Consider the following 13,170-nt stretch of genomic DNA (forward strand, 5'->3'; position numbering starts at 1 on the left):
ATGAGAAGGTGTGTCCAAACTTTTGGTCTGTACTGTACCTCTCCATTCACTGCTATGAATTGAGCAGGTCATTTGTAACTCTAAGGAGAGCACTCTCAGTAATATGATACGGTCTAAATCCTGACTGGAAATTCTCACAGATTCCATTTTTCTCTAAGAAGAAATATAATTGTGAGGATACTACCTTTTCTAGTATCTTGGACAGAAAAGGGAGACTCGAGATCGGTCCATAATTAACTAGTTCTTTGGCGTCAAGTTGTGGTTTTTTTTTTTTTTTTTAATGAGAGGCTTAATAACAGCCAGTTTGAAGGTTTTGGGGACATATCCTAATGACATAATGACAATGAGGAAGTAATAATAGTCAGAAGAGGATCTATGACTTCTGGAAGCACCTCTTTTAGGAGCTTAAATAGAATAGGGTCTAACATGCATGTTGTTGGTTTAGATGATTTAACAAGTTTATACAATTCTTCCTCTCCTATAGTAGAGAATGAGTGGAACTGTTCCTCAGGGGAACTTTAGAAGTAAAGTAGTTCATAAAGGCATTACTGCTGTGATGTTGTGAAATGTCAACACTTGTTGAGGCTTTATTTTTCGTTAATTTAGCCACTGTATTAAATAAATACCTGGGGTTATGTTTGTTTTCTTCTAAAAGAGAAGAAAAGTAATCGGACCTAGCAGTTTTTAATGCTTTTCTGTAGGATAGGTTACTTTCCCACCAAGCAATACGAAATACCTCTAATTTTGTTTTCCTCCAGCTGCGCGCCATTTTTTGGGCTGCTCTCTTTAGGATGCAAGTATGCTCATTATACCACGGTGACTGTTTTCCTTAACCTTCTTTAAGCGTAAAGGAGCGACTGTATTTAAAATGCTAGAAAAGAGAGAGTCCATAGTTTTCGTTACATCATCAAGTTTTGGATATGCTAAGGAATTCGGATACATCAGGAAGATAACTTACAAAGCAGTCTTTTGTGGTAGAAGTGATGGTTCTACCATACTTGTAACAAGAAGTAGAATTTACAATTTTGGCTATATGAAGTTTGCACAAAACTAAATAATGATCTGAGATATCATCACTTCGCTGCATAATTTCAACACCGTCAACATCAATTCCATGTGACAGTATTAAATCTAGAGTATGATTTCGACAATGAGTAGGTTCTGAGACATTTTGTCTAACCCCAATAGAGTTCAGAATGTCTATAAATGCTGATCCCACTGCATCTTTTTCATTATCAACATGGATATTAAAATTGCCAACTATTAAAACTTTATCTGCAACCAGAACTAACTCGGATGTAAAATCAGCAAACTCTTTAATAAAGTCTGTATGGTGCCCTGGTGGCCTGTATACAGTAGCCAGTACAAACATCATAGGGGATTTATCATTAACATTTGTTTCTCTGGATAATGTTATATGAAGCAACATTACTTCAAACGAGTTATACTTGAAGCCTGCCCTCTGAGAAATGCTAAAAACATTGTTATAAATTGAAGAAACACCTCCCCCTTTGACTTTTGGACACGGCACATGTTTAGAACAGTAATCTTGGGGGTGGACTCATTTAAAATAATGTAATCATCAGGTTTTAGCCAGATTTCTGTAAAACAGAGCACATCTAGATTATGATCAGTGATCATATTTTTTACAAAAAGTGTTTTCGTAGAAAGGGATCTGATATTCAATAAGCCAAGCTTTATCATTTGTTTATCCATATTGCATCTGTTTTCTATTTGTTGAACCTCAATTATTACTCTTAAACGTAGTTCGAGGAACAGACACAGTCTCTATAGTGTGATATCTAGGTGAAAGAGTCTCTATGTGCTGAGAATTAATTGACCTCTATGACGTGAGGCAGTTAGCAGATGTTCGGTTTAGCCAGTCTGTCTGCTTCCTGACCTGGGCCCCAGTTAGTCAAGTACAAACTCTAAGACTATGTGCCATATTTCTAGAGAGAAGAGTGGCGCCACCCCTGGAGGTCTGCCCCAAAAGCTTGTCCAATTGTCTATGAAACCTATGTTATTCTGCGGGCACCACTTAGACATCCAGCCATTGAGTGATAACAATCTGCTATGCATCTCGTCACCACGGTAAGCAGGAAGGGGACCAGAGCATATTACAGTGTCTGACATCATGCTTGCAAGCTCACACAGCTCTTTAATATTATTTTTAGTGATCTCCGACTGGCAAAGTTGAAAATCGTTAACGCCAGCATGAATAACAATCTTACTGTATTTATGTTTAGCATTAGCCAGCACTTTTAAATTTGCCAATATGTCAGGCGCTCTGGTTCCCGGTAAACATTTGACTATGGTGGCTGGTGTCTCTATATTCACGTTCCGTATAATATAATTGCCAATAACTAGAGCACTTTCATCAGGTTTCTCAGTGGGTGCATCACTGAGTGGGGAGAACCTGTTTAATGTTTTGATCAGAACAGAAGAGTGGTGTTTTGACCCACGACTACGCTGCCTCACTGTCATCCAGGTGCCCTGCTGCAGGGCCTCTGTTGCAGGAACAGAACAATGTACAGGAATCCCTGAGCTAGACGCATCCAAAGCCCTATCTAGAGCCCTAACATTCTTACTGTCCTCAATTAAAGTTTGGATGTGTGTCTCTAATTCTGAAATCTTCTCTATCAGCCTAACCATTTCTCTGCATTTATCACATGTGAATCCCTCATCGCCGACATAGATAGATAAACTTTACATGCGGCAAGATGTGCAAATAGCAGGAGAAGCCATTACTCACAGTGCTCGATGAAATATTCTTACCATAGTTGTTTGATGAACTTGTGAAAAACTGGAGCAAGAGAGGAGAGGAGAATAAAAAACAGCGATAGGTACAAATGAAAATGCTAATGACAAGCTAATGAGTGCTAACGCAATGCAGGAGCACTGCACTCACGGATTTAAAATAAAAGTGAACGATCTAAATAATCTGATAAGATTGATCGATAATATCAGAAAAATTACCCCCCCCCCAAACATAATGGGAGGTATTACTGCCTGAAGAAGAACCCCATCCCCCCAAAACCATCCTTGTTCCATTCCTGCAAAAGAGAAAAGACAATGTTGTTGAGATAGTCTTAATGAAGAATAGCAAGCGCCTCTTTAATTTAAGTAGCAGTCAAACAGCAAAGGGTGTTCTCTCCAGTGGGAAAAACAGCAGGCCCTTTCTTTTCCTCCCTCGCTGAGGGATAGAACAGCAAGCTCCAGTAGTTATCAGTGTTTGGAATAATGCCATTTAGAAGAATGGGGTTAGGTAACAATGTTATTTTTTCAGTAACGGGGTAATCTAACTAATTACTTTTCCCGTCGTTACACCGCCGTTAACATTACTGGACGTTAAATGCCGTGCGTTACTATGCATTGATTTAATAAACTATGTAATCCGAACGCACCCCTGGCTCACACAGCGAGTAGGGAGGTGGGTTAATTGATAACGAGATAAGCAATTATGATTGGCTAAGGCAGAGTCATGTGTTTCATAGTAGCCAATCAGAGCCAGTGTTTTTACACACATGCCGGCACACGCGCCAGCAGCGCCAAACACAGACACACACACACACACACACACACACACACGCAACAGCTAAACAGAGATTTGCAGCAGCAGCAGAGATGGCAAGTCAGGAGCAATCCGATGAAAAGTTGGCATTTTCAAGGTGGAGATATAAGCACTACTTCAAATTCATTGTGGTCAAAGGCAAGAACGTGCATGTAATGTGTACATGTAATGTGTGACACACGCATCTACAAAGCTAGTGGCCAAAAACACTTTTCTTACAAAGATAATACTTGAAGTGCAGGATAAAACTTTTGCTGTCTGTCTGTTGACGTGCAATAAATATCAAAAGTTATTTACGAACACCTGTCTGTTCTACTTATTTCAACTGACTTGAGAAAACTGCTAAAAAAAAAAATTGACATAAAGCAACGTAGAACAGTAGACCCCTGTAGTTATAGCAGCAAGGGTGTTCTCTTCAGTGGGGAAAAAACAGCAGGCCCTTTTCTTTTTGAAGGGTGTTCGTCCCTTGCTGAGGGATAGAACAGCAGCCCCCTACAGTTAGAGCAGCAAAGAGTGTTCTCTCCAGCGGGTGAAAATAGCAGGCCCTATTTTTTATTTTATCTTATTTTTTTTGTAAATGTACATTTAATACGAAATATCCACTTAGTCATCAAACTTTCTATATTTAGCTGTAGATCATGCTGTATACCATTACTCTGCCTCAGAAGCCTGTCCAAAATCAGTTCATGAAGTGACTTTTGCTGCCTGCAAGTCATGGGGTGCATTCGACTTGAAGCACGGCTACGGATGGCGGTCAACGAGAGCAGCCGCTTGCAGTCGGGGTGGAGTTGAAAACAGACATGTCAAGCCAGACACTTTCTTCTCCCGTTAGTGACACTCACACGGTGTTTGCATACTTTATCACAGATAAAGTAAATAAAATGCAGTATTTGTCAAACACACAGACGTTTAGAAACGTTTTAATGAGCAAAAGAAACACTTTTTATATACTGCTTAATACAGCAACATATTTTCAAGACTAAAGTTCAACAAGAATTGTTATATATTATTTCAATACTAATACAGTGGGGTATATAAGCTTTTATCTGTGTTGTATAATAAACGTGACACATTGTGACTGCATAAAAAAAAAAAACTTTTACCATTCTAAAAACATAGATTTGTGGCCATTTATTGGAACTGCAAATGTTGAATAAACCCCGAAACACACGTGATCATTGTCATGCGGTGAATCTGGCCAATCGTGAAGCAGCTGTGTCATCATCAGCGCTCCTGCAGTCGCTCTGGAGAAACTGCGGCGGCTGAGTCAGCCAACTGCTCTCAAAAAGCTCTCGCGATACTTTGATGCCACACGTGACAGTCTTGTGGCATCGGCGCAGTCTCATGTCGGACAAAATTTCTAACCGGCATGCACTGCTTCAAGTCAGATTGGGATAGTTTTGCACAGTGCTGCGTGAAGTTGAATGCCTGATACTCAGCTGCCTAAAGTTTCGGATGCTGCCAGTAAATTAACATTAGTGATTCCCAATGGTTTTAGAGGACGATTACTCCTCGTCACCCCCTGTTGTTCAGAGAATAGTACACAAGGGTTCTTACACCTTCAAAAGTAAAATTCAAGCACTTCCAAGGACATTTCAATTTTCCAGCACTTTACAACTTTGGTAAATTAACTGTTTACATACATAATCTTACTTTAGTTAAAGCACATGCACAGATACAACACAGACACACCTTACTTTGTAAATTTTTGAAGGCACGTTAGCAATTAGCATTGTTCCAAACAAATCTGCAAATTGCCAGCAGGTGGCACATTTGGACCGGTTCAAACAGTTTGTATGAACGTCCTTACATTTGAATGTCCTTAGATTTTAGTCAAAGTGACGATTAATGTTGATTATATTTTTGGTGGGGGAATGACATGTAATATTTATACATCCTTCAATAGGTAATTTTAGTAGCATAAAACAAGATGGTTAACTCATTTGGGATTTGAACATGCAGAACCGAGCAACAAACATTCCTGATTAATGACTGATGATTCCACTGCATCTCACGAACTACACCACAAATTAATTTTTGTTTATATTGTTTCCACTGTTTATGATGACGATATTCAAAGAGAGTCCAGTCCAGTGAGTGCATGATCTGAACACAACTGTAGCATTCAACGCCGTGTGTGATTAATTATAATGCCAATAATACCTACCCTAATGCTGGTGAACCTTACATAAAAATTCTATGCATTGCAATTCGATCTTAAATGTATACCACAATAACACTTTCCTTCATTTTCATGTTTCTCTTTAATTACGACAATATTAAGATTTAGTTTAACTGAGCAGGGGGCATTTTGTTTACCTTTATATGTTCAAAGCGAAACTTTCATATGGAAAACAACCAAGCAGACTTAACAGGGTGCTGCTTAAGTATTTAGTTTTCGGTTTACCATAATTTGTCATTTCGAGCCATCGCTGACTGAAGCAGCAACCTCTGGCAATGTTTTTTTTCTTCTCCTCTTTCCCTCTCCTCTATCTGAGGGCATGTGATAATAAAGAGCACACTACAGCCACATGCACTGATTTTAGGAGCTGCTTTTTTATGAACAACAATGATTAACTATTCAGTAAGAAAGCTAATTATGAACCAATGCACTGCATTTTCGAGCACTTTATCTAAATCCAAGCTTTTTTTTTATTATTAAACCTTGAAATCACTGCATTAAATTTGTCTTGAGCATTTTCAAGGATTTCAAGAACCCATATGATCCCAAATGATCCCATATGATGGCGAACGCAACAAGTAAAAAGCCTTGACCTTTTGGGAAGCCAGCAAAAGCATAAATCCCGCTTATGCAACATCAGGTCTAGCACGATATGGTACTGGACACTAGATAAGGTACTGGACACTCAAACAAGCAAGCAATCCAAATAACCTGATAGCTTTAAGCAAAGACCTTCTGAAGTGCATAGAGTGTGGCAGCATCCCCTTACGGAAGATAGAAGTACCGAAGGATGCTCTTTTATAACAGCTAAAAAGATCAACATGCCCCTTTGAAGCAGTACGGCATATGGTTAGTACTCGAATTTAGGCAAAAGCATAAGACCTTGTCCAGATAACTTTTAGCATTGATATGAGCTAAATTTACAATCTGTACATTTAGTATCAAGCACTTATCGATACACCAGTTAGCCTGAGCAACAGCATATCATTGAGCATGATCATTAAGCAAATTTGCTTAAGTTGACAACTTGAAATCTGGAGAGATAGGCTACTCAGTGGGAATCCTGCCAAAAAAAATCCTGATTTAAAGCTTCCTATGGAGATGGATTCGCCATATGATTAGTTCCTGAGCAAGCGATAGCTCTTGCAAGCAGTTTGAGCCTTGCAAGCCATTTGAGCATGCATACCGAGCAGTAGTGCCATGTATATATGTCCTGTGTCTAATAGGAGAATGGTAGTGATTGGAGCTATTTGACAGCTGACCACATTAGCTGGTCACAGCCTATGCCTCGATATAAAAACACTAAATTAACTAACTAATGATCTAAATTGTTATCTTCTTCCTGTAGGTTTCTGAAAAGTCCTGCTGCACAGGATGTGTGTGATTATCTCACCAAAGTTCTGGGTAAAAGTCCATTAGTTGTGACAGAACTGGATCTGAGTGAAGATAAAATTGGAGATTTGGATTGGGAGAAGCTCTCTGCTCTTTTGGTGGACTCTCATTGCAAACTGGAGAAAATAAAGTTAGTGATGTTATCCATTCATAACTTTTGTTTATCATTACTAAAGATTGGCAGTCGCGTGTGATCAGATATAAAGACCCGTTGATCTGATGTGTGTTGAATATGTCCTGAATATTACTTAATCAGAATCAGAATCAGAATCAGAATGAGCTTTATTGCCAGGTATGTTCACACATACGAGGAATTTGTTTTCGTGACAGAGCTCCGCAGTGCAAAATAACAATAACACAATAACAAAAAACACAATAAGGAATAAAAAATACAAAAAAATACAAATAGGTGGGTAAGGATTGACAATATACAAATTGACAATGTATGGCAGGTATATTAAAATGAGCATTTATGTATGTACATGTATATTATGTGGAAAAGTTTTAACTGTACGCTAAGTATGTGTGTTGGATAAATAAGTGTATGTGTATATAAATATAAATATAAGTAGTGTATTGTGTTCCATGTATGTACATGTATATTATGTGCAAAAGATTTAAGTGTACGCTAAATGCTGTTTTATTCTGTTTAGGCTGAATAATTGTGAGCTGACAGAGAAAAGCCATTCAGTTCTAGGTACTGTTCTCTCCTCCAAAACCATCCTGAAAGAGTTGAACCTGAACAACAGCTGTCTGCTGAACTCAGGAGTCAAAGTGATCTGTGAGGGATTGAAGAATCCTGTGTGTGAGCTGGAGATACTCAAGTTAGTACATTTTACCATATGCTCTCAACACCACAGCAGTGAGATCAATATTGCACATTGGCAGATTATGGAAATATAATATACAGATATTTTTAATCTGTTCACCTCCAGAAACAGGAAAACATGTAAGATTACCAGTTTTCTAACTAAAACTAAAATCTAAATTTGTTAAATGTATTAAAATAAAAGCAAACACAACAGAAAAACTTAACTAAACTCTTCAAAACCAATTAATATAAAAATACTACATATTAATTTGTTTTTCCTAAGCAGTATAATATAATTATTGGCGTATATTCAAAATATTTTCATTAAACATGAAGAATATACAAATGTTTAATGCAATACAAATGTAAATATATAACACATATGGGATTTAGAACGTTCCGTGACGTCACATAACTGCCAAATTCAAACTGCGTTTCGCATGTTGGCTGGCACTGAGCCAGAGAGAGACTGCACTGCTCTTGTCATATTATCACAACTATGCAGTATTATTAACCACATAATACAAATGTTAGGTTTCAGGCATTTAAATACACATAAATACTAGTAAAACAATACATTTAGAGTTTGAAAAATACATGCACATGTCTATGGAAGCAACAATAACAATCCATTCAAATTAAATTTGCAGATGTTTTTTATTCTTACAATAAGTGTATTCTTATCAGATACACTTATTGTAAGTAACTATAAAGTTCACTCTATTCTTAACACAGTTCACCGCCCGCTTATTACTTGTATTTTGGTAGAGATTGATGAATTCACATCTGTAAATCTGACTGACAGGCCTCTCTGTATTATCAATGTGAATATTAAAATCTCCCATGAATAGCACTTTATCAGATGTAAACAAAAGGTCTGAGAGGAAATCCTCAAATTCTTTTAGGAATTCTGTATACGGACCTGGTGGTCGATACACAGTAGCCAGAGCAAGAGACACAATATATTTATTTTGCATATCTGACAGTGTAACATTAAGCAGAAGTATTTTTAATGAGTTAAACCTGTATCCTGTTTTCTGGGTAACATTGAGAATATCACTATATATTGTTGCAACACCTCCCCCACGACCAGTCTGACGGGGCTTATGCTTATAACAGGTGGAGTAGACTCATTTAGACCAATATAATCATTTGGTTTTAGCCAGGTTTCAGTCAAGCAGAGTACATCAAAACTATTATCTGTGATCAATTAATTTACAATAACTGCTTTGGGTGTGACTCAAACTTTTTGGAGCGAAGTGTCCTAGAGATGCTGTCAGAGAGCAGCTCCGCTGGGTTCTTGACCAATTAGAATGATACACATCCAAACTGGGTAAAGGGGCCTCAATATTTTGCACCTTAGAAGACGTAATGTCATAAAAGGGAGAAAAAGATGATCTACACCAATTAATCCCATGTGTTGGCTCTTTATCTTTCCATTCTTACTTTTTGTGTGACTGTCTGAACTGCTACTGTAACTTGAAATCTGGATCTGGATGTTTAATTCCTGAAACATACATATTAATCTTTTGATATGTGATCTGTAGCCCTAAACTACTAAATAAATACATAAGAAATAAAATTAAACTATAAAACAGTCATGATTTTGAGCCTCAATATTAATTCAAATTTTACTTTTTTAATGTTGGTAGACTTTCAGACTGCAGTATCACTGAAGAAGGTTATAAAGCTCTGGCTTCAGCTCTGAGATCAAACCCTTCACACCTGAAAGAGCTGGATCTCACAGGAAATGATCCTGGACAATCAGGAGTGAAGGAGTTCAATGATTTACTACAGAATCCAAACTGTCAGCTGAAGACACTGAGGTGAGTGATATTAAAATAATTAAGTGCAATAGTTTTAAAACCATTGTAGCTTAAAGAGAATGTAACTGACTTAAGACCCTTTCACAAAATGAATTTGAAAATATTGAGATTAAATATGAACATAAGCCCAGTTTAGCTGAAAAATTATATAAAAAACCATATTTAGCTTGTGAAAAAAAAAAATAATCAATGTATGCCAATATATTTCCTCTTTCCGCAGGTTTTTGGGTCCTGCTGCAGATGAAGCCTGTCAGTATGTGAGTGGAATTGTTGGTAAAAACCCGTTACTTCTGAGAGAGCTTAATCTGAGTGAATGTGAACTAGGAGACACACGATTGAATCAGATCGCTGCTCTGCTGCAGGATAAACACTGTCAACTTAAAACACTACAGTGAGCATATTTAGTTACATTTTTATTACACATTCAAAATATCTTAAATGAGGTAAACAAAATCAATTTTCGGGAATCCCCTAACAGTGGAATCAAGTACTTTGTATTTGTAAATGGTTCCTCTCACATTCATTTTAGGCTGTGCAATTGTGGTCTAACAGAGGAAAGCTGCTTAGTTCTCGCTACAGTCCTGAGATCAAACTCCAGTCTGAAAGAACTTGACATGGGCAACAATAATCTGCAGGATTCAGGAGTGAAGAAACTTCAGAGCGGATTAGAAGACACAAACTGCACACTCACAAAACTAAGGTGAGTTTTATAAAACACCATTGGAGTTTAATAATGTTGTTATCTTTTGTTCAAAGTTAAAAATAACTGTAGTAAAATAAGGAAAATGAAGAGGCATGCTTCTGTCCCTAGGCCTGCCATCTAAGTAGTGTATTTGGGGTTTTAAGATATAAAAAACATACACTGATATTTATTTATTTTATTAGTTATATATATATATATATATTTTTTTTTTTTTTAAATTCTTATACTTTAGACTCTCAGACTGCAGAATCACTGAAGATGGTTATAAAGCTCTGGCTTTAGCTCTGAGATCAAACCCTTCACACCTGATAGAGCTGGATCTCACAGGAAATGATCCTGGACAATCAGGAGTGAGGGAGCTCAATGATTTACTACAGGATCCAAAATGTCAACTAAAGAAGCTGAGGTAAGATGTTAACAAATATTACATTGGAAATTTATCATGGACAAATTTGATGTGACATAGTCACAAGCTAATTATCTATTTGCTACCCTGTCTTATCTGCTTAAAACCCAGAAGGATCTTGAGATGGTAATTTCATTTTGGAGACTCGTGATCTAGTGAACTTTTGCTTTGTTGGACATTTCAGTCTTCCGATGTTTGTAGTAAAATTGATTTCACTTGAATAATTGTTGCCTTTTTGACTTTCGTTTCAAAACAATGTTTATGTATTTAAATGTTCAAAGTAAAACTGTTCAAAGTAGCTACAGCTTTCATTCACAAAAATAATTTCTGTCACATGTATGTTCCTGTTATCCTTATTTTGGTCCTTCCTGTGCCTGTCCTCCTCATTTGTTCCCAACTGTGTTTCATTAATTACTTCAATTGCTCCCAGATCTTTCCCATTGGTGTCTATGTATTTATAGGAATAAATATACAGACTGCTTCTGGATGTGACCTAAAATATGATACTTTGCTTAAATTCCTGACTCCAGACGATTGCCACAGACCCTTAGTGGATTTTGTTAATTACGTTATTAGAGATGCATGGTTCTAAGTTCCTAGTAGATGCAGAGGATCCTCATCCTCCTCTCATGCGGAAGCATGTGGACACTCCAACTCACCACAAGCTAGCTCCTTCAACATATCCTTTCCTTCCACACTTTCCCCGAATCCTCCAAAGCTCCTCCTTAGACCTCTGCCAAGGATTGAGAGTCACTCAACTCTCCTGCCTGCTGCCATTCGCCGCTCACCCAAGCCTGGTGGTTGCTAATGTGGCAAGCCTTCCACCCCAAAAATTCACTCCTGTACTAACTCCTTAAAAGCACTTTGCTGTGCCTGCTTTCAAGGAGGGCTCCTGTTCCCTAGTATACCCCACAGAGTGCTCCTGTTCCTGATTATAGCCCACGGAGGGCTCCTGGTCCCCAGTAAGCCAAGGGAGGGCTACTGATTGCCCTTTAAGCCCAGGAAGGGCTCCTGATTCCCTGTTAAGCCCAGGAAGTACTCCAGATCTCCAGTCACCCCCAGAGCTCGCTCCAGTGTTGGCTCCAGCCCCAGAGTGCACTCCAGCGATCTGTCACATGTATATTCCTGTAATCCTTATTTGGTCCTTCCTGTGCCTGTCCTCATCATGTGAATTCATTCCCAGCTGTATTTCATCAATTGGTTAATTTGCTCCCAGGTGTGTCCCATTGGTGTCTGTGTATTTAATGTGTTCCCAGTCCCTAGTTCTCTATCTGCTGGTAAATGTTGTTGTACAAATGTCATACTTGAATTCCTGAGTTTTAGCCTTAGTTGATTGTGAAATTAAATTCCAAGATTAAGTATTCTCCAGCATCTCCTTGTCCATCCCTCTTGCACAGTGACAGTTTGATAATCGTAGTGTGTTTATATATATATATATATATATATATATATATATATATATATATATATATATATATATATATATATATAATGCACACTGAATTGAATCCTACTTTAAATTATTTTCTGCAGGTTTTTGGGTCCTGCTGCAGATGAAGCCTATCAGTATGTGACTGAAGTTCAGGGTGAAAACCCATTACTTCTGAAAGAGCTGAATCTGAGTTTACATGAACTAGGAGACACACGAGTGAGTCAGATTTCTGCTCTACTGCAGGATAAACACTGTAAACTCAGCGTACTGACGTGAGTATTTTACATTATTTGACATGTTACATGACTACTAGTAAACAGGTGTTATGAAGTTGTCCTGCTCCAACTTTACAAAATCAACAAGGCACATAGAATGAACTATTAAACAGGCAATTATAAACATGTACAATTAAAATCTGACTGTTTGCATGACTTTGTTTTGCACTAATCATTTGTTCCACAATATTGTCTCTGTCTGTTGTTTCAAACAAGAAAGCCTAGCTAAAGATTCAGAGCAATGACATTTACAAAATAGTGGAGACTAAAACAACAATAGACAGCCACATTTTGCTATAGCAGCAACTTTAGTTTAAAAGATTACAAAGACATTTTTGTCAGTCATTACTTCTGGTTAAAAGTAGGAAAAGCTGTAACTCATGTGTCGACCGCCTGTGTTCATGTATACCTCAAATAGCAAATAGAGTATACTTGAAAGGCTACATGTCCTGCTGTACACATATGCTAACATAGCTATAAGATTATTTCCAGTGTTTAGAAAACTCCTCAAATAAGTGATAGATTGAAAAAAAAACCTGTGCTATAAACACACAGGTGTGTTTTTTTCTGTT

The 13,170-nt window shown here is 37.6% G+C and overlaps 1 protein-coding gene across 1 annotated transcript in view; it reads left to right on the forward strand.

The window, feature by feature from the left end:
* Window positions 1-13,170, forward strand: part of LOC132159554 (uncharacterized) — a 1,375,546-nt gene that overhangs the window by 733,885 nt on the left and 628,491 nt on the right. Inside the window, exons 50-54 of the mRNA XM_059569099.1 lie at window positions 7,102-7,275; window positions 7,799-7,969; window positions 9,609-9,782; window positions 10,003-10,173; window positions 10,312-10,482. Coding sequence (XP_059425082.1) covers window positions 7,102-7,275; window positions 7,799-7,969; window positions 9,609-9,782; window positions 10,003-10,173; window positions 10,312-10,482 — 861 coding nt within the window. The remainder of the gene's footprint in view (window positions 1-7,101; window positions 7,276-7,798; window positions 7,970-9,608; window positions 9,783-10,002; window positions 10,174-10,311; window positions 10,483-13,170) is intronic.

This window comes from Carassius carassius, chromosome 16 (assembly GCF_963082965.1).
Source record: "Carassius carassius chromosome 16, fCarCar2.1, whole genome shotgun sequence".
NCBI lineage: Eukaryota > Metazoa > Chordata > Actinopteri > Cypriniformes > Cyprinidae > Carassius > Carassius carassius.